The sequence below is a fragment of the Scleropages formosus genome, chromosome 2 (genome assembly GCF_900964775.1).
Source record: "Scleropages formosus chromosome 2, fSclFor1.1, whole genome shotgun sequence".
NCBI lineage: Eukaryota > Metazoa > Chordata > Actinopteri > Osteoglossiformes > Osteoglossidae > Scleropages > Scleropages formosus.
In genome coordinates, this window is record NC_041807.1 from 39,360,830 (window position 1) to 39,388,089 (window position 27,260).

General features: G+C 41.9%; 1 protein-coding gene and 1 pseudogene across 1 annotated transcript in view; both read left to right on the plus strand.

The window, feature by feature from the left end:
* The window catches only part of LOC114909299 (NACHT, LRR and PYD domains-containing protein 12-like), a 143,976-nt gene that overhangs the window by 48,938 nt on the left and 67,778 nt on the right, over window positions 1-27,260 (plus strand). The window contains exon 12 of the mRNA XM_029247575.1: window positions 12,195-12,368. Within this exon, the coding sequence (XP_029103408.1) occupies window positions 12,195-12,368 (174 nt within the window). The remainder of the gene's footprint in view (window positions 1-12,194; window positions 12,369-27,260) is intronic.
* On the plus strand, window positions 25,454-26,217 carry LOC114909874 (NLR family CARD domain-containing protein 3-like; annotated as a pseudogene).

The window sequence follows — 27,260 nt, forward strand, 5'->3', positions numbered from 1 at the left end:
GTGCTAATTGTCAGAACTATTGTGCAATATGTCTCACATTTGCAGCTACATTTACAATTGTGGTTTAATTATTTCAAAGTTAAACTCCTTTTTGATGTGTTGCTTTCATTGTTTTGTTCACCCCTTATATATGCAGCACATACATACTAGTTGTTTGTAGCCCAGCTTCATTGTTGTTTGGTCTGTAAGTACAGTAAATTATTGGAGTAAGGAGCAGACACTGCTGTTGTACAGCAAGAACTGAATCACAACTGGCAATTGATGTAATATGAAATATAGTTCCCTTTATTACCAATTCATTTAAATTCCACATAAATGTTAACAGGATACTGGTAAAAGTATGCTCAGTTGAATACATTGAGTAGAGTTTTGTTAACAATGTTTTTTACGCATCAAGAGTGACCTCACAGCCTATAAGTAAAAACTGTCCCTGAGTACTCCTAACGGTGTTTTTAACTGTGTTTCACCTGCAGACTCCTGTCATCTCACACTGGACACCAACACAGCAAACAGAGACCTATATCTGTCTGAGGACAACAGGAAGGTCACTTGGAGAGGAGAAAAACAGTCATATCCTGATCATCCAGAGAGATTTGACTGTTTTCCTCAAGTTCTGTGTGCAGAGAGTCTGTCTAGTCGCTGTTACTGGGAAGTTCAGTTCAGTGGGAAAAGGACTGAAATGGGAGTGACTTATAAAGGAATCAGAAGGAAAGGAGACAATGATGATGGTGTGCTTGGAGAGAATGATAAGTCCTGGGTTCTGCGCTGTTCTGGTGGTAGTTATGCTGTCCTTCACAATTCCAAAAAGATTGTCATACCTCTACTTCAGTCCTCCCCCATAGTAGGAGTGTATCTGGACCGGGTGTCCGGCACTCTGTCCTTCTACAGAATCTCCTCTGATGAACCGACCCTCCTGTACAGGTTCACCGCCACATTCGCTGAGCCTCTCTATGCTGCCTTTTGGGTTGGTTGGGGCTCCTCGGTGTCCCTTCGTGAGCTGGAATAAGAATTCTGTCTCACACGGAGTCTCAGACAAAAATCAACACGTGAAGTTCATGTTTGTTATTTTCTTTTGAGTGTGTAAAATTTTGTCAATGTTCAGAAAAATGGGGGGGGAAAGTAAATTCTTGGATTTTGTTTACATTTTACATTGCAGACCAAGTCATTCCTTAAATATTTATCATCTGCACAATAAAAAAGGCTTTTGGATAAAATCCTTTTGAAAGTATAGAAAACTTTGCATATATATATAATATACTTTTCATTTTTACATGATAATTTAAGCTACATGAAAACAAACTATATTTTAATTACTGAAAATACAAAAATTGTCTCCACAAATTCTTGTTCAGGATCAATTGTTGATAGATTTATCCCATACAGATATATAACATTGATCTGGTTATTGATCCCTAACTCTCTGGAACAAACTGTAAGCACTGTGGAAGTTAGCTGAAGCGAGATGTTTCCACATTTTATATTTATTTTATTTCAGAGTATTTCACAGCCAACTATTGGCTGGACATTGAAAAATAGCTTGGTTTGCCCCGCAACGGACAGGAGTTAATCCAGCACTCACAGTGGTAACTATTTATACACTTTTTATTTAATGTGAACACAAAAGTGACCATTTAACACAAACGTGTTTCGGCCACAACAGGCGTGGTGCTTTACAATGTTAATACAGTATTCCTACTGAGGATGAATGAAGATGTTGCCTTCACTTGTTTTTTGTCATAAGCTGTTCCACTGTCTTTACACGTTTTATTCTTGTGTTATTCTGTTACATGTTTCCCTGTGGGTTGCAATAAATTTTATTTATCTTGTGTTTAATTACTTTTTTGTTTCATATATTCACTTGCCGGGTTTAATTTGTGTTGTCATAGTGCCCTTTTTTGTTCTGTTTTCCATTTTCTAGTCCACATACATTGCAACGGTTACCTTAACGTTCCAGTTTGAATGTTGTCAGTGTTCACATTTACCACTGTGAGTACTGTTCTTACAAACTTTATTTCAGAAAATGGAGCCATGAAGAAAATCCATTAAAAATTCTGGACATGAATTCTCATAACACAAGCAGTCAGTCTTTTATATCTAAAATAAGAAGCCCTTAATCTCTAAGTATAATAATTTTGCACAAACAGCCAGAGATACAACACCAAAGGGAATCTAGATTTATGCACCCTGTCTGTGATCCTCTTGTAACACAACAAATCTCTGTGAGCGGTGTTTGGAAGAACAGCAACTCATTACTTCTCCAACTTTCTCCAGTGTCTGCTCTTTAGATGAATGTGAGGAAATGAAATTAAAGTTAAGATTGATCAAAACACAAACCTGGTAGACAGTAGAGGTGGCTGTGACTCCCTCTACAAGTGTTCCCCAACCTTTTCAGACATTACAGGAGGAGGATCGGTGCTGTTATTCCCTCCAGGGGAATTTCACCAAAAATTAATTGTTGAGGTGCCAACAATTTTGAAACCTATTATATAGAAAAAACTTCCACTGTTCAAGAAAGTGATTTATATTTGGGTAGTGTAGTGGTTGGAGTTGCTGCCTTTAGTCCTAAAGGTCAGATGTTGAAATCTGTCGCCCAGCTGTCATATCATTGAGCAAAGTATTTACTCAAAATTTTTACAGTAACGTTACCCTGCTGTATAAATGGGTAAATCATTCTAAATAGCTTAATGTTGTAAGTTGTTTTCGAGAAAAGTGTCAGATAAATTAATGTATTAGTAAATGTCAAAAGTGTATGGCTTCCTCGTATGTTGAAACCAAGAATATCACCATTGCATGTGTTGTTCATTTATATACTAATTTTTGCTCATTTTCATGATGGGTGCCAAGAATTCTGGAGTTGACTGCTTGAGTTCAAGACCAGAACCTGATATCATAATGCAGTAACGTGAATGATTAATGCAGTCTTCTTTCCTTTCCTATTCTATTCTGTTATATTGGATGTGTGGACTTCAGATGTTCTCCCTGTGTTTGGGCCGATTACCACCAGGTGATCTGGTTTCCTCCCACACTCCAAAGATCTGTTTCAGTTTAATAAATGGCTTTTGTTATCCTTAGCGTGACTCAATTTGTGTGAATTCTCAACGTCGGACCTGTATTTTCTTTATTGTTTGCTCTGACTCACACCCTGTCCTTCTGGAATAGTCTCTGGACCACAGGGAATCAGCTGCCACACTACATGAAGACACCCCAGAGCCAAATTCTGCTCACAAGGAGGCTGCCACCAGTCTTGGTCCTTGAGGGGGATCTTATCACTGAAAAGTAGAGTTCTGGAGGCAGTCTCAGCATCCCGTGTTGTACCAGGAGAACTGTGTCGGAAGCCTCAGCTCTCAATAGTGCCATGTTGCCTTAAATTTTTCCCATTTATGCTCCAGACTCTAATGGTTCCCAGACTACTTAAGAGGATTCTCGACCCAAGCTGGTAGGGGAGGAGCTTCTACCCAAGCTGCTGCCCTCTTCACCTGATGCTGCCACACTGGATGGAGGAAGCTGAAAGTCATGGAGTACATAGGCCTGTGGCACTTTATGAGATGGAGGAGTGTGGCAGCTGGACTTTACACAGAGAATGGATTTGGGAGAGAAGAGTGGGGGGTCCTGGAGAAGTTTTGAGGGAAAGTTTAGAGAAAGAGATTCTTGGGTTTCTGAGAGATTTGCATTGTCAAACCAGAGAGACCTATTTGAGTGTTGTTTTAAAATACTGTTATATTATAGGTAACTGGTTCTTTTTTCTGCTCTTAAAATTTCCATTTTAATTTATCTGACTGCAGAGTTCAGTCTTTTCGAACATGATATTTACACCATCCCTAAAATAAATAAGTAAAAAAATATTGTTTCTTTTTATTTTCAATTTTCAGTAATTGAAACTTATTTTTTTAAATGAAATTCATCACATCAGTCATCATTCCAAAAGAATTATGGCATAGATATAATGAAAAGAATCACAGCTAAACTACTACAACTAACTTTTTTTAGCCCACAAGAATTACAACGTCCAGCAGAATTTTTTCCCAAAATATGTTTTTACTAGATAGTCAAATATATTTATCGGTCAAGCATTTGCTGTGTACTGATAAAAAGTAGGTGGAGTACAAACCAAAAGCGAAAGAAGATCACATTCCATGTTGATTTATGTGGTAAGAAGGTAGCAAATAACTACAGCAAAAGCAGTAAGAGCAAATTGCTATTCAAGGTAAGAATGACTACAAATATAAACTAAAGATAAGTTCTAAGAAATATATAAATGCTATAACACATTACTTGCAGTGTTGACATGGTCTTTGGTTGTGGCTGTGTGTCATTGACTTGTTAATTTTATGGGTGTTGAGTTACGGTGATGTATCATAGTGACAACCAGAGTTTTCTAACACATTTTGTTGATTTCTTTATTCTACTACAAAGACCCTGGACTCACCTCATCAGCTCCTGTCCAAAGTCCTGAAATGAAGCGCAGAGCTTCAGAAATTAGTCCCTCTGGGGACTGTAAGGAGGGGATCCCTGCCTCAGAAAAGAGTTTTAAAAGGTAAAAACATTGAGGGACATCTGTATTGTTAAGCTTTTATTGAAAATAGGATTTAATTTAGGATTGAAAGTAAATTTAGAGTTATGAATCAAGGTAGAAACAGACTTTTGGACTCAACTGTTCACAAACGGAGGATTGTAATTAACAGTCTTTTAGTGCCCCATTGCTACGAATTCAAGGTGCTCTTGAGGGGTACCTGTGTAAATCTTTGTTTCCATGTGTTATTTACTTCATTTATTAGCGATACAAGACAAAGATTCAGTAGGACATTTAATGTGAAGGTTTGTCTGGTCTGCTGAGAGGATGAAGTTAAGAAGATCTCTCACTATGTGCTGCGGATGAGAGGTCACTGAAGGGTCTTTTTGCCTTTCTGTCGCAGCATTCCAGCAGGAGAGATCACGTGTCACCTGTTCCCAGCTGCATGTCCATGAAGAGTGACTGGTCAATGGAGAACCCAATCAGTTTTAAAGATGGACAGATTTCTGAGGGTCAAAGGTAAAACTTCTGTTTAACTAATGCTCTTTAGTTAAAGTCACAGTCAACTTTATTGTCATTCCCACAATATGTTTAGAACATACATAGGAGGGAAATAGCATTTCTCCTGGACCACTGTGTGACACAGAGGACAACGTATATTATGCTCCTGTATCTCTTCCCAGACAGCAGGAGGCTGAAGTGGCTGTGGGAGGGGTGTGTGGGGGCGCCCACAATTTTCGAGGCTTTGCGGGCACAGCAGAATTAAAGTGCTGTACTCCGTTAGAACGCAAGATGTGTGTGTTGGAAAATTTCAAGATGTGGAAGGTTAAAAAAACAAGGAGAGATGATTTAATTCCTCTATTTAACCAATGCAATCTCTCAGGCTTCTTGAGTGTATTTCATATGATGTTTGTTCCAATACTATTAAATCAACAGTTAACAGGTTAGCTGTGGATTTCAACTGAAACTGGGGGGATACAAGTGATTGAAGGGTCTTTCTGCACACAGTATCCAGCAGAAGAGATTGATGTCACCTGCACCCAGCTGCGAATTTATGAAGAGTGACTGGTCAATGCCATGTACTGAAGGTGGGTCAGAAATTCTCTCAAAGGCACTCAGATTCAGGTCATAGAATTTTTTTTTTGTTTTATTTAATTTATTTAACATCTCAGAAATACTAAACATCAATAAAGTTCATCTCAGAATGTGAAGGAATCTGAAGCCTATATTCTGAAATATATCTTGGTCAAAAGAAGAAAGAGAGCCAAACCACACACATTATCTGAAGCTGCTTGTCCCATACGGGGTCGCAGGTAGCCAGAGCCCAACCCGGCAACACAGGGCAAAGGGGTGGAGAGGGAGGGGACACACCCAGGATGGGACACCAGTCTGTTGCAAGGCAGCCCAAGCGATACTTGAACCCCAGACCCACCAGAGAGCAGGACCCAGTCCAACCCACTGTGCCCCCCCTCCCCTCCCCTCCCCTCCCCTCCCCTACAAGAGAAACAGTGAACCATTATTATCTGATGCCAAAGAGATACTATGGGAAATAAAAACATGAGGAACATATTCTACTTACCTGCTTGATAGACAAAATATTTATATGCAATAATATCAAAAACATTATGAACACACACACTTTCAGAACCGCTTGTCCCACACAGGGTCACGGGGAACCGGAGCCTACCCGGCAACACAGGGCGTAAGGCCTGAGGGGGAAGGGGACACACCCAGGACGGGACGCCAGTCCGTCGCAAGGTACCCCAAGCGGGACTCGAACCCCAGACCCACCGGACAGCAGGACTGCGGTCCAACCCACTGCGCCACCGCACCCCCTCACATTATAAACATTGTCCTCTTATTTTCATTTCAGATGAACTCCTGATAACAGCTCAGCAGAAACTGAAATCCCATCTGAAGAAGAAGGTTGAGTTCCTTTTTGAAGGACAAGCTAAGCAAGGAAACCCAACCCTTCTGAATGACATTTACACAGAGCTCTACATAACTGAAAGTGGTTCTGGTGGGATCAGTGATGAACATGAAGTGAGACACATTGAGAGAACACTCAAGAAACCAGCTACACCAGAAACTAAAATCAAATACAGTGAAATGTTTACACCCTTACCTGGAAAAGTAACACATATAAGAAATGTGCTGACACAGGGGATTGCAGGTATTGGGAAAACGGTGACTGTGCAGAAATTTATTCTTGACTGGGCAGAGGGAAAAGAAAATCAAGAGATTAATTTCATATTTAATCTTCCTTTTCGAGACCTGAATTTCATGAAGCTTAAAGAATTCAGTTTGACACAACTGGTTCATTACTTTCTTCCAGAACTCAAAGAGTTTGGACTCACTCAGCTTTTTAATTCCACAGTCTTGTTTGTCTTTGACGGTCTGGATGAGTGTTGCCTTCCTCTAGATTTTAAGAACAATCAGGAATGGTCTGATGCAACAAAGACAACTTCACTGGATGTGTTGTTGACCAACATCATGAACGGGAATCTGTTTCCTTCTGCTCTCATCTGGATAACTTCCCGACCAGCGGCCGCCAGTCAGATCCCTCCTGAGTGTGTCGATCGAGTGACAGAGATACGAGGGTTCAATGATCATCAGAAGGAGGAATACTTCAGGAAGAGAGTCAGTGATGAGGACCTGTCCAAGAGGATCATCACACATGTGAAGTCATCAAGGAGCCTCTACATCATGTGTCACATTCCAGTCTTCTGTTGGATTTCAGCCACTGTTCTTGAGAGGCTCTTTGTTGAGGAACACAGTGGAGGTATTCCCAAGACTCTCACTGAGATGTACACACACTTCCTGATCTTTCAGACCAGTTTAAAGAATAAGAAGTATCTAAAAAAACAAGAAACAGAGCCTCTGAAATCTTTAGAATTAGATAAAGAATTTGTTCTGAAACTGGGGAAGTTGGCTTTCAACAACCTTGATAAAGGAAATCTCATATTTTATGAGGAAGATCTGAGAGAGCTTGGCATTGATGTCACTGAAGCTTCAGTGTATTCTGGAGTGTGTACAGAAGTGTTTAGACAGGAGATCGGGTTGTATGAGGGGAAAGTTTACTACTTCGTACATCTCAGTGTACAGGAGTATCTTGCTGCTTTAAATAATTTTCTGTCAAATACTGACCCCAACCTGCTGAAGAAAACAGTGGATCAAGCTTTAGAGAGCAAGAATGGACACTTGGACCTCTACCTCCGCTTCCTCCTTGGCCTTTCAATGGAATACAGTCAAAAGCTTTTAAAAGGGCTGAAGCCACAGGGAAGATGGCAGTTTACTAAGAGAGATGTAGTAAATTACATTAATCAGAAGATCAGTGAGAATCTATCTGCAGAGAAGGCCATTTATCTCTTCCAGTGTCTGAATGAACTGAATGAAAGTTCTCTGGTGAAACAAGTCCAGGAGTACCTGAAAACAGGACATCTTTCAGAAAAGAACATTGTACCCACAGAATGGTCAGCTCTGGCCTTTGTGTTGATGATGTCAGCAGAGGAATTGGATGTTTTGGACCTGAGAAACTGCACCTTACGTGATGAAGGTCTTCAGAGGATGCTGCCAGTGATCCAGGTCTCCCGAACTGCTCTGTAAGTTCTCTAATATATCTGTTTAAAGAAAATGCTAATAATACTTACAATATAATGTCAACCATATAATGTATTAAAATAAAATGATCCCTTAGCATTTTCTACTTCAATCAGCACAGTCTGAACACATGAGGCTCATAGTGTGTGACTGGGCAACACATTTCTGACATGAACAGGTACAGATGGGAACACAGACATCAGTGACCATCAGTATCAAAAATAACCGATTTCATCCTGCAAAGATTCCTTTATACTCATGGATGAGGCATGCACACACACACACACACACACCTAACAACGTGCCTGGTGGTCAGCTGAATAGTTACAGTGTGGGCACATGTTGGGTCAGCATCTCTACTTACTCTCCTGTTTGCACTGATATTGTTTTGACTCTTTACTGTATCGTGGCTGGGTGGAAAAAAATGACAAAAAAAGTGTGAAGAAAGTGGAAACACACGCTCCACGCACTCACTTGATGGGCAATTTAGAGTCACCAGTTCACCTGAAAAATGTATTTTTAGGAGGCATCTCCTGTGAACAAGGGGAGAAAAAGCAAACTCCTAACAGAATGAGTTCTATCGCCCATTTCTGCGAAATACCATGGCAGCTTGTTCAACAAATGAAAGTTTATTTGCATTGCAGGGACAGCTGGTACTGTGGTGGGTAGAGCTGTTGCCTTGGGTTCCAAAGGTTACAGGTTGAAATCTCAGTTTGAGTTGTAGTTTGGTAGAATAACTTACTATCTCTAAAGCCTAATTACCCAGTTGTGTTAACAGGTAAATAACTGTAGGTGGTTTAACACTGTAAGTTGCTTTGGAGGAAAGCTTTAATTAAAGGAGTAAATGTTTTCATATATACTTTTTGTCTTTAATGTTGTGTTTTTACATCAGTTACTCTATTATACTCTACGACTTTATTTTTTCTTGTTGGTGTTGTTTTTGTTGTTGTAGCAGTAGCCAGGGGAGCAATAGCTCTCCCATAATGCACCACTGCTTTTGTATTTGTAAATAAGTGGGCAACTGTTTTCGGGAATTATTGGGTGATTTCTGACTCCTGCATTTTTCTCGCTCGAGAGACTTTTAGATGGCTATGTGTATTTTCCGGAATCGCTACTATTTAATCACACAGGAGTGAAGTAAAGCTAGAATTCCTATTTCTGTCTCTCAAGACTTTATTTTGTAACCCTGCTGACAGGGATTGTTATATTATTGAAAGTACGTGATTGTATGTCCTTGATTTGTACCAAGTTCTTACATACACACATTTCCAGAACCGCTCGTCCCATACGGGGTCGCGGGGAACCGGAGCCTAACTCGGCAACACAGGGCATAAGGCTGGAGGGGGAGGGGACACACACAGGACGGGACGCCAGTCCGTCGCAAGGCACCCCAAGTGGGACTCGAACCCAAGACCCACTGGAGAGCAGGACCTGGTCCAACCCTCTGCGCCACCGCACCCCCCCACTGAAATAATAATTTTGACAAATTTTGAGTTCTGAAAGTTCATGTTACAAAGCATTTTCTTGGAATGCATTACCATTCCAAGTTCAGTTTCAGGTGATATGTGTCCATCTAGGTAGAGATCAGTACAGTACAGTCAGATGTCTGGTTACATATATCCTGCTGTGGGACTTTTAATGAGCAGTCAGACAGGTGCACTTCATATTTCACCTGTCAAATACACACATGTGCTTCTATGTATCATGATTGTGAAAAACTTACCAGGGACTTTGTTTCAGTGTTCATGGTCAGTTGTTATATCAATACATTTGTTTCATTCAACATCCTCATCACTGCTCCATCACCAAGACTTGTTCAATCTGAGGACCTGTTTCTCTTATTGGACATGTGTATAACATGCCATTAAAGATCTCGATCTGATTGAAGGTCTTTTTTATTTCCTTTCCAGGCTGATCAGCTGTTCACTCACTGAAAGTTGCTGTGAAGCTTTGGCCTCAATTCTGAATCCAGACTCGAACCTGAGAGTGTTAGACCTGAGTGACAACGACCTGAGGGACTCAGGAGTGGAACTGCTCTCTATTGGACTGGGGAACAAATACTGTAAACTGGAAACACTGAGGTCAGTACTACTGGGGAACAGACACTTGTTGGGAATTTGCAGAGAAGACCAGGAGACTTGGAAATATCTTCAGCAGGATTCTTTATTGCAGATGAGAGCATCAGTCTATAACATCAGAAAGTGCCATTTCACGCTGTAGTCATCAAGTCTAACTAAGGGAGACATACATTGTGGTTTTATAGGCATTCAGTGGGAAGTCTTTAAAGGTGTGACCTTGCACAAAGCTTTAGAAGTGATACCTTCAAACAAAGCATCAAAGGCAGGGAAGCCTTCATAGGAATCAACCCTGCACTGCTAGCTACCCCAAACTTCCTTTTCACCAAATGGTTTGACCACCATCTAGTAACAGGAACTGGGATATGCCAACATTCTCACACAGTTTCATTTAGATGCAAATAATCATAAGTAATCACTGTGATCACATTAACAGGCAGACCCATTCAACTGTAAGTTTGATCTAATCATCCAACAGAGGTTGTCTTGAATGCCCATAAGCAAAGTGTATTACCCTGATGTTTTCCTATGATAATATGGGATAGACAGACGATCAGTTGATCTTAAAGTGACCCCAAATTGTGGATTTCTACACACTGTAAACTTGACTATCATTGATGACTGATGACTCATTCATAATATTTTCCTTCCCAGGTTGATCAGCTGTTCTCTTACTGAAAGATGCTGTAAAGCGTTGGCCTCAACTCTGAGCTCAGAGTCAAACCTGAGAGTGTTAGATCTGAGCAACAATGACCTGCGGGACTCAGGAGTGGAACTGCTCTCTGCTGGATTCGGGAACCAACGCTGTAAACTGGACACGCTGAGGTCAGTACTGACACTTCACATTCAAATGCTGTAAAGCTGCATAAAAATATGGATAAATTATCTGTGTCTTCTGAGATGGACTTGCATCACCTCCAGGGTGTATGCCACCTGACCCTTTTACCCAGTAATTCTGGAACGGACTACTACTGTGACTCTGATCAGGACAAATGCTTATTGAAAATGGGTAGATGCTATATATGTCATTTATATCAGTTGGCAGTCAGTAAAGTAACCCAGAGTCAACCACTGTGTCTTTCCTTCGTAATTTGCAACATTTCACACTACTTGAGGTTCCTTCACAGAAGCAGGTACAGGGGCAGGTAGTGCAGTGTAAATAGTTGAGGATTGCTGAATAATGGAAATAGATGTGCCACCGTGAAGGAGGACTATATGACTCTGGGGTGACTGATAATTTACTCTTTGGAAGCAGGCTGAAGGGTTGTTAGCTTGACAGAGAGTAAGGCTCTATTTATCCACTCTGACTATTCCTTCTTACTGTCCCCATGTTATAGGATTTGCCCGTTGTGGTGGAAGGTGCTTCTTTTGTTTTCCCTCTTTCTGGTGCATAATAAAAAAACAACTAACATGACGTCGCCCACACAATAAAGCAGTGCTAAAGTGCTACAATATGTGTGGCACGCTGGCATAGAGAGTAACGCTGCTGTCTCACAGTGCCTGGGGTGTGCAAGAGGATGTGGGTTTGATCCCTGCTCAGTATGTGTGGAGTTTGCATGTTCTCCCTGTGTCTGTTTGCTCTGGTTTCCTCCCACAGTCCAAAAACATGCTGTTCAGGTTCACCCATAGTGTGTGAGTGACAGAGAGAGTGTGTTGCAGTGATGTATGGATGAGCGACCCCTTGTAAATAGTGTATCTAGCAGTGTAAGTTACCATGGTGAATAAGGTGTATGGGCTGATAGTAACACTACACAGAGTTCACTGAAAGTCGCTTTGGATAAATGCATCTGCTAAATAAATGTAATACATTTTGTGTCCCTCATATACAAACCGAAGAGACTTCTCTCTCCCTGTTCTACACGGGAAGAGTTTAGACCCTGTCAGCACTACACATTTATTGTTATGAGGTAAAAATTGTATAATCTTATTTCTAGTTTCATTCAGGTTCCTCTGTGAGGCTATAGGTTAATGAAATTGGTGAATGTTACAGTTTGTCTTTCTCTCTACAGACTGTCAGGCTGTAGACTCACCGAGAGAGGCTGCATTTCTCTGGCTTCAGCTCTGCGTTCAAACCCCTCATACCTGAGAGAGCTGGATCTGAGCTACAATCACTCAGGGGACTCAGGAGTGAAGCTGCTCTCTGATCTACTGCATGATCCCACCTGTAAACTGGAGACACTGAGGTGGGTGAAGAAGAAGCAGTCACTTCTACATGCATGAAGGTCCATTTTCCTGAAGCTGCAAATATCTAAAAGATCTACATGTCAAAACCCACTGATATATTTGTTAGATTAGAAATTATCTTAATTTCTAGCTCAGCCTTCTGCCACCTCAGAGCTGTCCGGACACCAGAGACCAGTGATCACTGGGAGGATTAGGACACAAGAACAAACAACGTGTTTCGTTCCAAATCCTCAAGTTTATTGCGTGTTCACATAGATTATGTACTATTTTGCAGAACAAAGAAATAAGTTTTCATTGGTTTAAGAAGTGAGTCGGGGTCTAGGGACAAAACCACAAAAGGTAATGTTAAACAGCAGAACACTGTGACTGGTTATACATAGAGAGAGAATATATGATACTCCAGTCACATCCGTTGGCCCTTTTAACTTAAAGAGAGAGAAGTTAAAACAAGAACTCCAACATGCACTCACATTCTTGACAGGTCTGACACAAACCAGAAGAACAGGGAGGACAGAGAGGTCAGAGAGGTCAAGGTAGAGAAGAGACCCGAGAGCCAGTTATTTCTCACAATATTAAATGGTTCTACTGGTGTAATTCTCTCTGTTTAAGGCTGAACCTGTGTGGACTGACAGAGAAATGCTGTGAAGCTCTGGCCTCAGTTCTTACATCAAACTCCTCACACCTGAGAGAGCTGGACTTGAGTGACAATGACCTGCAGGATTCAGGAGTGGAACTGCTCTCTGTTGGACTGGGGAACCAACAGTGTAAACTGGACACACTGAGGTCAGTACTACTGGGGAACAGACGCCGTAAACTGGAAACAGTGTTGCATGAGTGTAACAATTTTATAATGTTAGCATTTAATACTATATGATATTTGTCAGACGTGGGGGGGCGGTGGTGTGGTGGCGCAGTGGGTTGGACCACTGTCCTGCTCTCCGGTGGGTCTGGGGTTCGTGTCCCGCTTGGGGTGCCTTGCGACGGACTGGCGTCCCGTCCTGGGTGTGTCCCCTCCCTCTCTGGCCCTACGCCCTGTGTTGCCGGGTAGGCTCTAGTTCCCCGCGACCCCGTATGGGACGAGTGGTTCTGAAAATGTGTGTGTGTGTGTGTGTGTGTGTGTGTGTGTGTGTGTGTGATGAAATGATATTTGTCAGAATGATCTGTAACCAGTTTTAGGGAGAAAAAAATGCTTTAATTGTCCCTGTCTCTCTACAGACTGTCTGGCTGTTGTGTCACAGAGGGAGGCTGTACTTCTCTGGCTTCAGCTCTGTGTTCGAACCCCTGTTCACACCTGAGAGAGCTGGATCTGAGCTACAATCATCCAGGGGACTCAGGAATGAAGCTGCTCTCTGATCTACAGCAGGATCCCACCTGTAAACTGGAGACACTGGAGTAAGTACTCTGTGCGTGTCTGTCTGTCCATCTGATTGATTACTATTTGGGATAGCTGGTAGCATAGTGGTTAGGAAAGATAAATCCAAATTTTGCTGGTTTGATGTACATCTCCAGCTGTTCTATCAACACTGAACTGTTCCAGTAAAATGACCCAGCTCTTTCAATGGATAAATAATTTTAAATTGCTTTTCTCCAAAGCATCAGCAAAATAAGTATATCGAAATTACTGCTAACCCCCATACATGTCACAGAACTCTAAGTTTCCACATACATTTCACAGACAGGCTGTGTGTGCTTCTCAGTCACTGTGTGTCCTTTTGCTTCTCCTATAGTGTGGACCATGGTGGAGAGTGCAGGATCAAACCAGGGCTCCTCAAATGTAAGTGTGTTTGTACTGAAAAGCGACCACCACACACTCACTTTGCTGCACATTTGGACATCTTACTTCTTATTTTGCTTACTGCTATTAGTAAATGTGTTTCAATCAAAAAATAAGTGGAAGAAAATTGTTTCACAGCAAACATATTGTTTCTGGTGTGAGTACAGAGCAGCATAGTAACACAGGGAGTGCTGGTGTTTCAGAGCTTCCAGATCTGGAGGTTCAGATGTGGATTCAGCTAAGTCAGTGTTGTTTCTTGTTCAGGTGGGTTTCCTTTGGGTGCTCCAGTTTTTTTCCACAGTCTAAAGATGTATCTCAGGTGAAGAACTAGTAAATGGTTTTACTAGTGTGATTACGAATCTAATTTGATTAGGACTCACATTTGGACTGTGACAGTCATAATAGGACTCTGATTAGGAATCATGGATATTTGGATCGAGTTTTACACAGCTTCTTATGTAATAAACTTTGGCTCATATGGTGGAAAGAAACAAACTGGCTTTACTTAAGAATCACACATCTGCATCTAAGTCTCTCTTTCTGCTAATGTAATGAACACATTGTATTTTCTATGACATGTAAGTTGCTTTGGAGAAAAGCATCTTCCAAATGAATAAATGTAAATGTAAATGGACATCGAATAAACTCCAGTCCATCAAGAAGAATGATTTACAGTCCCTGTACACCACCTTCAATAAACATTGGAGAACTTTCAACAACAGGTTGGTCCAGTTGTGGTGCTCCAAATAGCTGCCAGAGGTCATTTTTACGCATAACCATCAAGCTGTACAAGGTGACCTCATGCTGTCAGGGGGGTGAATGACAGCTCCCTGAAGTTGCCCTCCCTACTGTCATGTCCACACCCGCACCACAATCGACAGCACCTGACACCGATCAAGCACCGGATGGCGATCGGAGCGCTCACCTTTAAAAGACCCTCCTCACCCCCTTTGCACTTGCAGAATGTCACTGAAACAGCCGCCCCGTTTGCGCCTATGTCCCGCTCTTCTTCATCCCTAGCTTCTGTTCCTCGTTCCCCAGTTTCTGACCATTCGCCTTGTCTCCTGACTACGTCCATGGATCCTCACTCCCACTCTGAGTGCCGATCGCTCGACTCTTCACCTGTCTGTCCGGCGCTGTCTCTCACATGCCCCCGGTTGGGAGTGCAGGTCCTGGATGCTCAGCACTGGTTGTTGAGGCAGGGACAGTCGAAATAACCTGCCCTGGCAGCGTGCTGGGGGCCGAGGTGGCCACCCTCATCTCTTGTCTGCCTCCGTCCCAGCACAGTTCTTTCACATGGACGTGGCATGTACCAGGCTTAGTGGCACCCCTGTGGTTTGTGCCGACCACTTTGTGCTCCCCACAGCTAGCTGGCTTTTGCAGGAACACAGGGTCTACTCTCCGCAGCCTCTCCATGCTGCCTCAACTCCGCTGTCGGTTGTGAACACCCCTCTTGCTTTCCTGGCTGTCTTGCCGCACCTCTCGTCGCTCGGCCACCCCTCGGCGGAGGACCCAGGCAGACCGCCCTGCTTGACGCTCACACCTCCACCGCCATGCTGCACGCCGAATCCATCGCGATGCTCGTGAATCCGGCTGCCTCTTGTTGCGCAGCCCTCCTGCTTTTGCGGCATTTGCGCTGCCACGTCACCCATTTTTTTAGAAAGGTCGTTGGGGCTGCAGGAGGCTGGGTGCTTTCTCTAAAAGGGGCGATATCTTCACATGTGAGCAAAATTGAGTTTGAGGGTTCACTCACCTCGGGCACGATGCCTTGCCTGTTCATGGAGGTACACTGTTCTACACCATCCAGCACGTCATCCGACCTCCTCAGGAAAGTGTTGCTCTCCACTTGGCAACTTTCCCCAGCATCAGTGCTTGGCGGCGGTTCGCCACCTCCTTCAGCCACGTTTTCCCTGAGCACTGGGAGACCCCACTCAACCTATTCGTCCCTCTACAGTGGCACCTCAGAGCTCTTCTCCTCCGTTTTTGCCATGGCATACGCTTCCCCGGGGTCTCCCTGGACACCCGTGCTCTTTCAAAGTTCCTCCACCTCAACTGCCACAGTCTCTTCTTCCTCCGGACCCTGTTCCGTTGTCCCACTGGCTTTTCCCGATGGCGCTGATTTTCGTCTTCTCCACCTTTGGTGTTCTACAGCTCCCGAATCCAGCCTCTCATCATCCAGCCCCATCCTACCCTAACACCAATGTGCCACGCGGCACTCTGGTTTTGGAAGGGGCAAAGAAGGATGTGCAGGCAGTGGTCATTTTGAACATTTATTTGAACATCACCACACAGGGAAATAATGCTCTCTCAGTCCGAGGACCCCGTTTCCTCAAGGACCTGCGCCTCAAGCCAACTTTACCAGCTTGCTTAGTACCCCCAGCCTTTTTTTTCCACATGCTCTCAAACACAGCCACCCCTTCACACTCCCCAGAATTCTCCCCAGTGGTGGAACACTTTATTTACAGTTTACCCAGAATCCCACTATTTACAGTAGACCCGTTTCCCATTCAAACTCTTGGTAACGTGGGACATTACATTATATATGTATATGTAGGAATTGTAGATATTCAGATAAAATTTTATGCAGCTACTCATGTGATGAACATTGATTCATATTGTGGAAAGTAACAAACTAACTGTACTTAAGAATAACATGTCTGCCTCTAAGTCTCTCTTTCTGTTAATGCAATGTACACATTGTATTTTTTATGAGATGTACGTCGCTTTAGAAAAAAGGGTTGGCAAAATAAATACATGTGAAAGTAAATGTTACGAAGCTGTGGCGTATGAGGTGTACCCTGTATATTGGAACAATAAAATATTTCTACATATTGAACTCAAGAAAAAAGGAAATTTAATGGTAACTGAAATTACGCTACAAAGACGAAGACAATTTCAATAGTTTCATGTTCCTGCAGTTTATACATTTACATTTATTAATTTAGCAGTTGCATTTCTGTCTAGAAAATACAATGTGTGCATTACATTAACAGAAAAACAGACTGAGATGCAGATGCTTGATTCTAAGTGTCACACAGAACCGAGGAATCTGGGACGGCTTGACCCAAGCGCAGGATCGTTCGTCCGGACTCAAGGGATCAGGCGAGTTCTCGATGTCGGGGACAGTCGAAGGGTCGGTCAACTGGTGGTCAGAGTTAGAGCGAGGATCCATGGACGTGATCAGGGGACAGGCGAAGGGTCAATAACCGGAGAACAAAGACAGGAAACAAGGGTTGTGGGAGAGCAGGACATCGCGAAGGAAGGCATTTGTCTCAAATGAGATTCTGCAAGTGTATGGGAGCTCAGGAGTGTCTTTTAAAGGAGAGTGGTCAGTCAGGTGCTAGACTGGTGTCAGGTGCTTGATTGGTGTCAAGTGCAGGCATGGACGTGACGCTAAACAGTTAATTTGTTACATTCCACTACAACTGAACCGAAATTCATGAATTCTTTGCTCACATTAACTAAAAGGTGATTAAACTTTATCATAGAATTCTTTTTAAAACAGTACTTAATTTTACTTTTAAAACTATTTTTCCTGCAGATTCCTGTCAGCTCACATTGGACCACAACGCACCCCAGAGAGAACCGTACCTGTCTGAGGACAACAGGAAGGTGACACGGACGGATGAGAGTCAGTCGTATTTTGATCATCCAGAGAGATTTGCCAGATTGAGACAAATTCTGTGTACAGAGGATCTGTCTGGTCGCTGTTATTGGGAGGTTCGGTGGACTGGAGCTGAAGTCCGTATAGGAGTGACTTATAAAGGAATCAGGAGGAAAGCAAGGACCGATGACTGCTGGCTTGGATACAATGGAAAGTCCTGGGTTTTGGTCTGTTCTGATGAGGATTACTGTGTCAAACACAATAAGAAAGAAACTATCATATCTGGGCTCCTCTCTCCCACAGTAGGAGTGTATCTGGACTGGCCGGCTGGCCATTTGTCCTTTCACAGTGTCTCCTCTAGTGAACCAACACTTCTATACAGGTTCACCTCCACATTCACTGAACCCCTCTGTCCTGGGTTTAAGGTTGGGCTTTTCTGGTCAAGCTCCTCACAGTCATCAGTGTCTCTGTGTGAGATGACAGGGAAACAGTCTCATTAGTGTGTAATAACAGTGCTGTGCATCTGGTATTTGTGTAAAACTCAACAATGCAAAGAATCATTCATCCTCTTGGGTTTTATCGCAATAAATGGTCTCTGTTCTGCTTTAATTTCCATTATTTTTCCATATTCTTTTACATGGTTTCTAAGATTCACAGAATTTTTCAAATGTAAGTTTCATGTAGTGCATCTACAATTGTAAGTTGCTTTAAATGAATAAGTTTAACACATTCATGTAAAGGCAGTCCCCGGAGTACGAACATCCAACTTATGTACAACCCGTAGTTATGAACCTCCCCCTTGCTGACCGAAAGTTAATTTTTTTCTTACCCTTAAGTAACAATCAAATGAAAACTTCTTAATTAAGCTTGTTCTATTAAAAATTCAAGTTACTGTATATACAGTGGTTTGTAATAACAAACGGGTGCTACTTTGCGACGTGCATCAAAACACTGCGCATCTACAGCAGCTCATCGGCTCCTGGGCAGGGCACGTTAGCCCGAGGTAGGACAAAGACTTCTTTCTTTTCTTCTTTTAACGACATTGCTGTTAACAGCGTCTCGTGTGTTACTGTATTTGTCTTTAATTTTGTTGTTTTTAACCCCCCTAACCATGGCAGCAAAGCGTAAATGTGATGGTGATACATCCAAGAAAAGGAAAACGATGACAATTGAAACTAAAGTGGAAATAGTAAAGTGAAAGATGAAACGGAAGCAAACACTGGAAAAGAAGCGTTAAAATTTCTTCAATGTTTTGCACACAACACACACACACACACACACACACACACACACACACACACACACACACACACTCTCTCTGTCTGAGAGAGCACTCGGCTATAAAATACACTTCTCAACCACTTCCCAGTTGCGGAATGTCACTCAACACAACCCCCCCGCGTTCTAAAACCTACCTCACTTTGCTCTTCCAAGTGCTGACCCTCATTGTTCCCCAGTCCCGTTCCAAGTCTCTTTGCTAACAACTGCCCGCCTTGTCCCTCAACCATGATTTCAGCTCCTCACATCTGTTCACTTTGCCAATCAACCAACCATTCTCCCATCCCCGATCACAAGAACCCGTCTAGTCCTTTGATTCTGAATAAACAATTCTGCACTTGGGTCCAACATCCTCCATGTTCTGTTCATCATAACAGTAGTAACATTTATTTTTATTATCTCTTTCTATCTCTCTCTTTTATAAATACTGTAGTTTTATTACATAAAGAATTTAATACTTCAGTGTGTCCAGAAGTGTTTCTTTAATATTTTTATGCATAGAAAGGTACACGATATACTATATACCAATTGAGACATTTCACTAACTGACGTTTGACACAAACTTTGGCTAACTGTTCCGATATATTTCAAAATTCGACTTAAAGACAGATTGAGGAATGGAACTTGTTCATAATCCTGGGACTGCCCGTATCAGGTAGCTGGGAATGATTTAGGGATGTTGTTCTTTTCACTTTGTAGTTGTTTTCTACTGATAATGTCAGTAAAGGTTTGTAGTGTTCATTATCATTCATTAATTAATCATAATTTGCATTGTATTGTGTTTTAAAAGGTGAGACAGGAGCTTTAGGGGCAGTTAGCTTTTCAGCAAACACGGTAATAAATGCATGTTTGCCCTGAAAGAAAATAAAGTTCATCCTGATGTCTTCACTGCTTTGCTTTTACATATCTTGTGTGTAAATTTGACTGTACTGATGTCTATAAAGAAATAAATCTTCTATGGTCTTCATTCAATTTGTTCCAGCAGGAAAGCACAGGCACAGTTTGTGTTATTCTGCTTTTCTGTTTGTTTTTATTATAACAATAAAGAAAGCGATGCAAAAATATATTAATTTTAGTCTGGCAAAAAGTCTGAGATGGAACTTCACTCTCTATAACAGAGAGGTGCCTAAACTTGTGTGTTTTATACAGCAAAAACTTCTCATAAATGATAGTTCTCTCTAGTGGAGGAAGATGGAAGTTCTCTTAAGTCTTCTTATTTGAACAGTGAAGAACGAAGCTTTTGAGATGAGATCTGTATCTTTAATACTGTGTCAATTTCCAGTTTGTGCAGTGATCTGTCCCTCTTATACTGTTTATTACTTTTAGCTTGAATTCCATTGCGAAGCTACTCGCAAGTGTTGCTCCGGTTTAAGTTTTACCCTTGGGCATGCGGAAGAATGCAAGAACTCCTGCAGCCAATCAGGTAAAATACTTTGATTCTGCCAAAGCGCAGCACAGAGTATTGGCAGCTGTAGGAAGTCCCAAACTCCTTCGGGGTAACCCTCTTAAGAGAGGTTTTCATGCCAAAAAGACCACATCTCCACCACGTAATCAAAGCTTATTCACAAATCAGGTTTGAAACAGAAAAGAAGTCTGCTAAAGTAAAAGTATATAGCTTCACATATGTTGAAGCCTGGAATATCACCTATTACATTTGTTTCTCATTTATATATTAATTTTGCTAATTTTCAAGATGGGTGCCAATAATTCTGGAGTTGAATGCTTGAGTTCAAGACCAGAACCTGATGCCATAATGCAGTAATGTGGATAATGAATACAGTCTTTCCTTTCCTTTCCTTTCCTTTCCTTTTCTTTTCTGTTCTATTCTATGCTGTTCTATTCTATTGGATGTCTGGACTTTGTATGTTTTCCCTGTGTTTGGGTTGATTACCACCAAGTGATCTGGTTTCCTCCCACACTCCAAAGGTCTGTTTCAGTTTAATAGATGGCTTTTGTTATCCTTAGCATGAGTGAATTTGTGTGAATTCCCAACGTTGGACTGGTATGTTGTCTACTGTCTGCTCTGCCTCACACCCTGTGCTTCTGGAATAGTCTCTGGACCACAGGGAATCAGCTGCCACACTACATGAAGACACCCCAGAGCCAAATTCTGCTCACAAGGAGGTTGCCACCAGTCTTGGTCCTTGAGGGGGATCCTGTCACTGAAAAGTAGAGTTCTGGAGGCAGTCTCAGCACCTCATGTTGTACCAGGAGTACCGATGTTGGAAGCCTCAGCTCTCAATAGTGCCATGTTGCCTGAACTTGTTCCCATTGATGTTCCTGACCCTAATGGTTCCCAGGCTCCTTAGGAGGATTCTCCATGCAAGTTGGTAGGGGAGGAACTTCTGCTCAAGCCATTTCCCTGTTCAACTGTTGCCACACTGGATGGATGGAGCTGAGAGTCATGGAAAACACAGGCCTGTGACACTTTCAGAGATAGAGCAGTGTGGGAGCTGGACTTCACACAGAGAATGGATTTCGGTGGGTGGGGGGTTTCCTGGAGAAGTTTTCTGGGAAAGTTTAGACGAAGAGAATCTTTAGAGTTTTTGAGAGATTTCCATTATCAAAATAGAGACCTACTTGAGTGTTGTTTTTAAATTCTCTTATATTCTGGGTAACTGGTTCTTTTTTCTTCTCTGAAAATTTCCATTTTAATTTATCTGACTGCAGAGTTCAGTCTTTTCAAACATTATATTTATACCATCCCTAAAATACACACACACACACACACACACACACACACACACACACACACACACACACACACACACACACACATTTTCAGAACCGCTTGTCCCTTACGGGGTCACGGGGAACCGGAGCCTACCCGGCAACACAGGGCGTAAGGCCGGAGGGGGAGGGGACACACCCAGGACGGGACGCCAGTCCGCTGCAAGGCACCCCAAGGGGGACTTGAATCCCAGACCCACCGGAGAGCAGGACTGCAGTCCAACCCACTGCGCCACCACACCCCTCCATCCCTAAGATAAATAAGTAAAAAAATATTGTTTCTTTTTATTTTCAATTTTCAGTAATTGAAACTTATTTTTTTAAATGAAATTCATCACATCAAGTCATCATTCCAAAAAAATTATGGCTTAGATATAATGAAAAGAATAACAGCTAAACTACTACAACTAACTTTTTTTAGCCCACAAGAACTACAACTTCCAGCAGAATTTTTTATCCCAAAACATGTTTTTACTAGATAGTCAAATATATTTATCAGGCAAGCATTTGCTGTGTACTGATAAAAGTAGGTGGAGTTCAAGCCAAAAGTGAAAGAAGATCACATTCCATGTTGATTTATGTGGTAAGAAGGTAGCAAATAACTGCAGCAACAACAGTAAGAGCAAATTGCTATTCAAGGTAAGAATAACTACAAATATAAACTAAAGATAAAGTTCTAAAAATATATAAATGCTATAACATATTAGGAGAGGGGGTGCGGTGGCGCAGTGGGTTGGACCACAGTCCTGCTTTCCAGTGGGTCTGGGGTTCGAGTCCCGCTTGGGGCGCCTTGCGGCAGACTGGCGTCCCGTCCTGGGTGTGTCCCCTTCCCCCTCTGGCCTTATGCCCTGTGTTACCGGGTAGGCTCCGGTTCCCCGTGACCCCGTAAGGGACGAGCGGTTCTGAAAATGTGTGTGTGTGTGTGTGTGTATATAACATATTACTTGCAGTGTTGACATGGTCTTTGGTTGTGGCTGTGTGTCACTGAATTGTTAATTTTATGTGTGTTTAGTTACAGTGATGTACCATAGTGACAACCAGAGTTTTCTAACACATTTTGTTGATTTCTTTATCCTACTACAAAGACCCTGGACTCACCTCATCAGCTCTTGTCCAAAGTCCTGAAATGAATCGCAGAGCTTCAGAAATGAGTCCCTCTGGGGACTCTAAGGAGGGGATCCCTGCCTCAGAAAAGAGTTTTAAAAGGTAAAGAAATTGAGGGACATCTGTATTAAGCTTTTATTGAAAATAGGATTCAATTTAAGTAAATTAGTAAATTAAGTAAATTTAGAGTTATGAATCAAGGTAGAAACAGACTTTTGGACTCAACTGTTCACAAACTGAGGATTATAATTAACAGTCTTTCAGTTCCACATTGCTACGAATTCAAGGTGTTCTTGAGGGTACCTGTGTAAATCTTTGTTTCCATGTGTTATTTACTTCATCTATTAGAGATACAAGACAAAGATTCAGTAGGACATTTAATGTGAAGGTTTGTCTGGTCAACTGAGAGGATGAAGTTAAGAAGATCTCTCACTATGTGCTGTGGATGAGAGCCACTGAAGGGTCTTTTTGCCTTTCTGTTCACAGCATTCAGCAGAGATCAGTGACACCTGTACCCAGCTGCATGTCCATGAAGAGTGACCGGTCAATGGACAAACCAATCAATTTTGAAGATGGACAGATTTCTGAGGGTCAAAGGTAAAACTTCTGTTTAACTAATGCTCTTTAGTTAAAGTCACAGTCAACTTTATTGTCATTCCCACAATATGTTTAGAACATACATAGGAGGGAAATAGCATTTACCCTGGACCACTGTGTGACACAGAGGACAACGTATATTACGCTCCTGTATCTCTTCCCAGACGGCAGGAGGCTGAAGAGGTTGTGGGAGGGGTGTGTGGGGGCGCCAACAATTTTGGAGGCTTTGCGGGCACAGTAGAAGTGAAGTGCTGTACTCTGTTAGAATGCAAGATGTGTGTGTTGGAAAATTTCAAGATGTGGAAGGTTAAAATAACAAGGAGAGATGATTTAATTCCTCTATTTAACCAATGCAATCTCTCAGGCTTCTTGAGTGTATTTCATATGATGTTTGTTCCAATACTATTAAATCAGCAGTAAACAGGTTAGCTGTGGATTTCAACTGAAACTGGGGGGATATGAGTGATTGAAGGGTCTTTCTGCACACAGTATCCTGCAGAAGAGATCAGTGTCACCTTTACTCAACTGTGAATCCATGAAGAGAAACATGTCTAAGGATAAACTTATCATGTTTAATGATGGACAGAATTCTGTGAGTCAAAGGTAAAAGTTCTTTTTACTAAAGCCCCTTCAGACACGAGATGTGTGTGCTGAGAAAAATAACAAGACGTGGAAGATTGAACATAACAAAGAGAAATAAGTTAATTCCCCAATTTATCCCCTGCAATCCCTCAAGCCTCTTGAGTGTATTTAGTATGATGTTTGTTTCAATGTTATATTTATTATATCAGCAGTTAGCAGGTTAACTTTGAATTTCAACTGAAGCTTAGGGGATACGAGTGATTGAAGGGTCTTTCTGTCCACAGTATCCAGCAGAAGAGATTAATGTCACCTGTACCCAGCTGCAAATTTATGAAGAGTGACTGGCCAATGCCATGTTCTGAAGGTGGGTCAGAAATTCACTCAGAGGCACTCAAATTCAGGGCATAAAAAAATTATTTTTTTATTTATTTTGATTTATTTTATTTATTTAATATCTCAGAAATGCTAAACATCAATAAAGCGCATCTCAGAATGTGAAGGAATCTGAAGCCCATATTCTGAAATACATACTGGTCAGAATGAGAAAGAGAGCAAAACCAAGTGAGTTTTAAAATCTAAACTAAGACAATAAAAATACAAGATTTATACTGTAAAAAATTAGTTTGATTGGGTGGTGGGGGGATGTGGTGGCACAGCAGGTTTGTCCAGGTCCTGCTCTCTGGCGAGTCGGGGTTTCGACTCTTGCTTGGGGTGCCTTGTGACAGACTGGCGTCCCATCCTGGGTGTGTCCCCTCCCCTTCCAGTCGCATGCCCTGTGCTGCCGGGTTAGGCTCCAGTTCGCCACGACCCCACTTGGGAGAAGCAGCTTCAGCCAGTGTGTGTGTGTGTGTGTGTGTGTGTGTGTGTGTGTGTGTGTGTGTGTGTGTGTGCTTGTTGATGTGCAACTGCATGGAGATAAATATACTAATACAACACTAGCAGTGTGACACAAGAAAAGGATATTTCTAGCATGACCAGTGATAAAGCAGGGTGGAGACAGGGTACACATGGCTCCACCTGGAGATCCTTATAGAACTTCTTCATCCATGTCATGATCACTTTCACATTTTCTGTTACACTAGATAGATAGATAGATAGATAGATAGATAGATAGAAAAGTGGTGAAGGTCTTACTTTTTAAAAGCTGTACATATAAAGGTTTCAGGTTACAAAGGCTCTGTCTATTCATTCTGAAAAAGGTATGGTTAAACAATTTAAAACTTTTTCAATTTCTCAGCATATTCTCAACAATAGTGAGTGGGAAAGTGACCCATTTTTATCTGACATCGAAGTAAAACTGTTGCTGGATGCAACACGAGGAACAAATTCTACTTACAGCTTTAAAAATTTACATGCAATCATATTAAAAAGATTATAAATATTGTTCTCTCATTTTCATTTCAGATAAACTCCTGATGACATGTCAGCAGAAATTGAAATCCCATCTGAAGAAGAAGTTTGAGTGTCTTTTGGACGGACAAGCTAAACAAGGAAACCCAACCCTTCTGAATGACATTTACACAGAGCTCTACATAACTGAAGGTGGTTCTGGTGGGATGAGTGATGAACATGAAGTGAGACACATTGAGAGAGCACTCAAGGAACCAGCTACACTAGAAACTAAAATCAAATACAGTGAAATTTTTACACCCTTACTTGGAAAAGTAACACATCTAAGAACCGTGCTGACACAGGGGATTGCAGGTATTGGGAAAACAGTGACTGTGCAGAAATTCATTCTTGACTGGGCAGAAGGAAAAGCAAATCAAGACATTAATTTCATATTTCCTCTTCCTTTCCGGGACCTCAATTTGATAAAGGATAAAGAATTCAGTTTGACACAACTGATTCATTACTTTCTTCCAGAACTCAAAGAGTTTGGAATCACTCAGCTTTTGAATTACAAAGTTTTGTTTGTCTTTGATGGTCTGGATGAGTGTCGCCTTCCTTTAGATTTTAAGAACAATGAGATCTGTTCTGATGTGACAAAGACAACTTCACTGGATGCATTGTTGACCAACCTCATGAAGGGGAATCTGTTTCCTTCTGCTCTCATCTGGATAACTTCCCGTCCAGCAGCCAGCAGTCAGATCCCTCCAGAGTGTGTCGATCGAATGACAGAGATACGAGGGTTCAATGATCCTCAGAAGGAGGAGTACTTCAAGAAGAGATTCAGTGATGAGAATCTGGCTAAAAGGATCATCGCACATCTGAAGTCATCAAGGAGCCTCTACATCATGTGTCACATTCCAGTCTTCTGTTGGATTTCAGCCACTGTTCTTGAGAGGCTCTTTGTTGAGAAACACAAAGGAAAAATTCCCAAGACTCTCACTGAGATGTACACACACTTCCTGATCTTTCAGATAAGTCTGAAGAATGAGAAGTATCTGGAAAAACAAGAAATGGAGCCTCTGAAATCTTTAGAATTAGATAAAGAATTTGTTCTGAAACTGGGGAAGTTGGCTTTCAAAAACTTTGATAAAGGCAATCTCATATTTTATGAGGAAGATCTCAGAGAGTTTGGCATTGATGTCAATGAAGCTTCGGTGTATTCTGGAGTGTGTACGGAAGTGTTTAGACAGGAGATCGGGTTGTATGAGGGGAAGGTTTTCTGCTTTGTACATCTCAGTGTTCAGGAGTATCTTGCTGCTTTAAATCAGTTTCTGTCAAATACTGACCCCAACCTGCTAAAGAAAACAGTGGATCAAGCTTTAGAGAGCAAGAATGGACACTTAGACCTCTACCTCCGCTTCCTTCTTGGCCTTTCAATGGAATATAATCAAAAGCTATTAAAAGGGCTGGACCCACAGGAAAGATGGCAGTTTATTAAGAGAGACATAGTACATTACATTAATCAGAAGATGAGTGAGAGTGTACCTGCAGAGAAGGCCATTTATCTCTTTCATTGTCTGAATGAACTGAATTGCAATTCTCTGGTGAAACAAGTCCAGGACTACCTGAAAACAGGAAATCTTTCAGAAAAGGAAAGTAGTCCTGCACAGTGGTCAGCTCTGGCCTTTGTCTTGATGATGTCAGCAGAGGAAATGGATGAGTTGGACCTGAAAAACTGCACCTTACGTGATGAAGGTCTTCAGAGGATGCTACCAGTGATCCAGGTCTCCAAAACTGCTCTGTAAGTCCTGTTGTATTTCTGTTTAAAGAAAATGCTGATAATACTTATAGTATAATGTCAACCATATAGTGTATTCTAGTAAAATGATC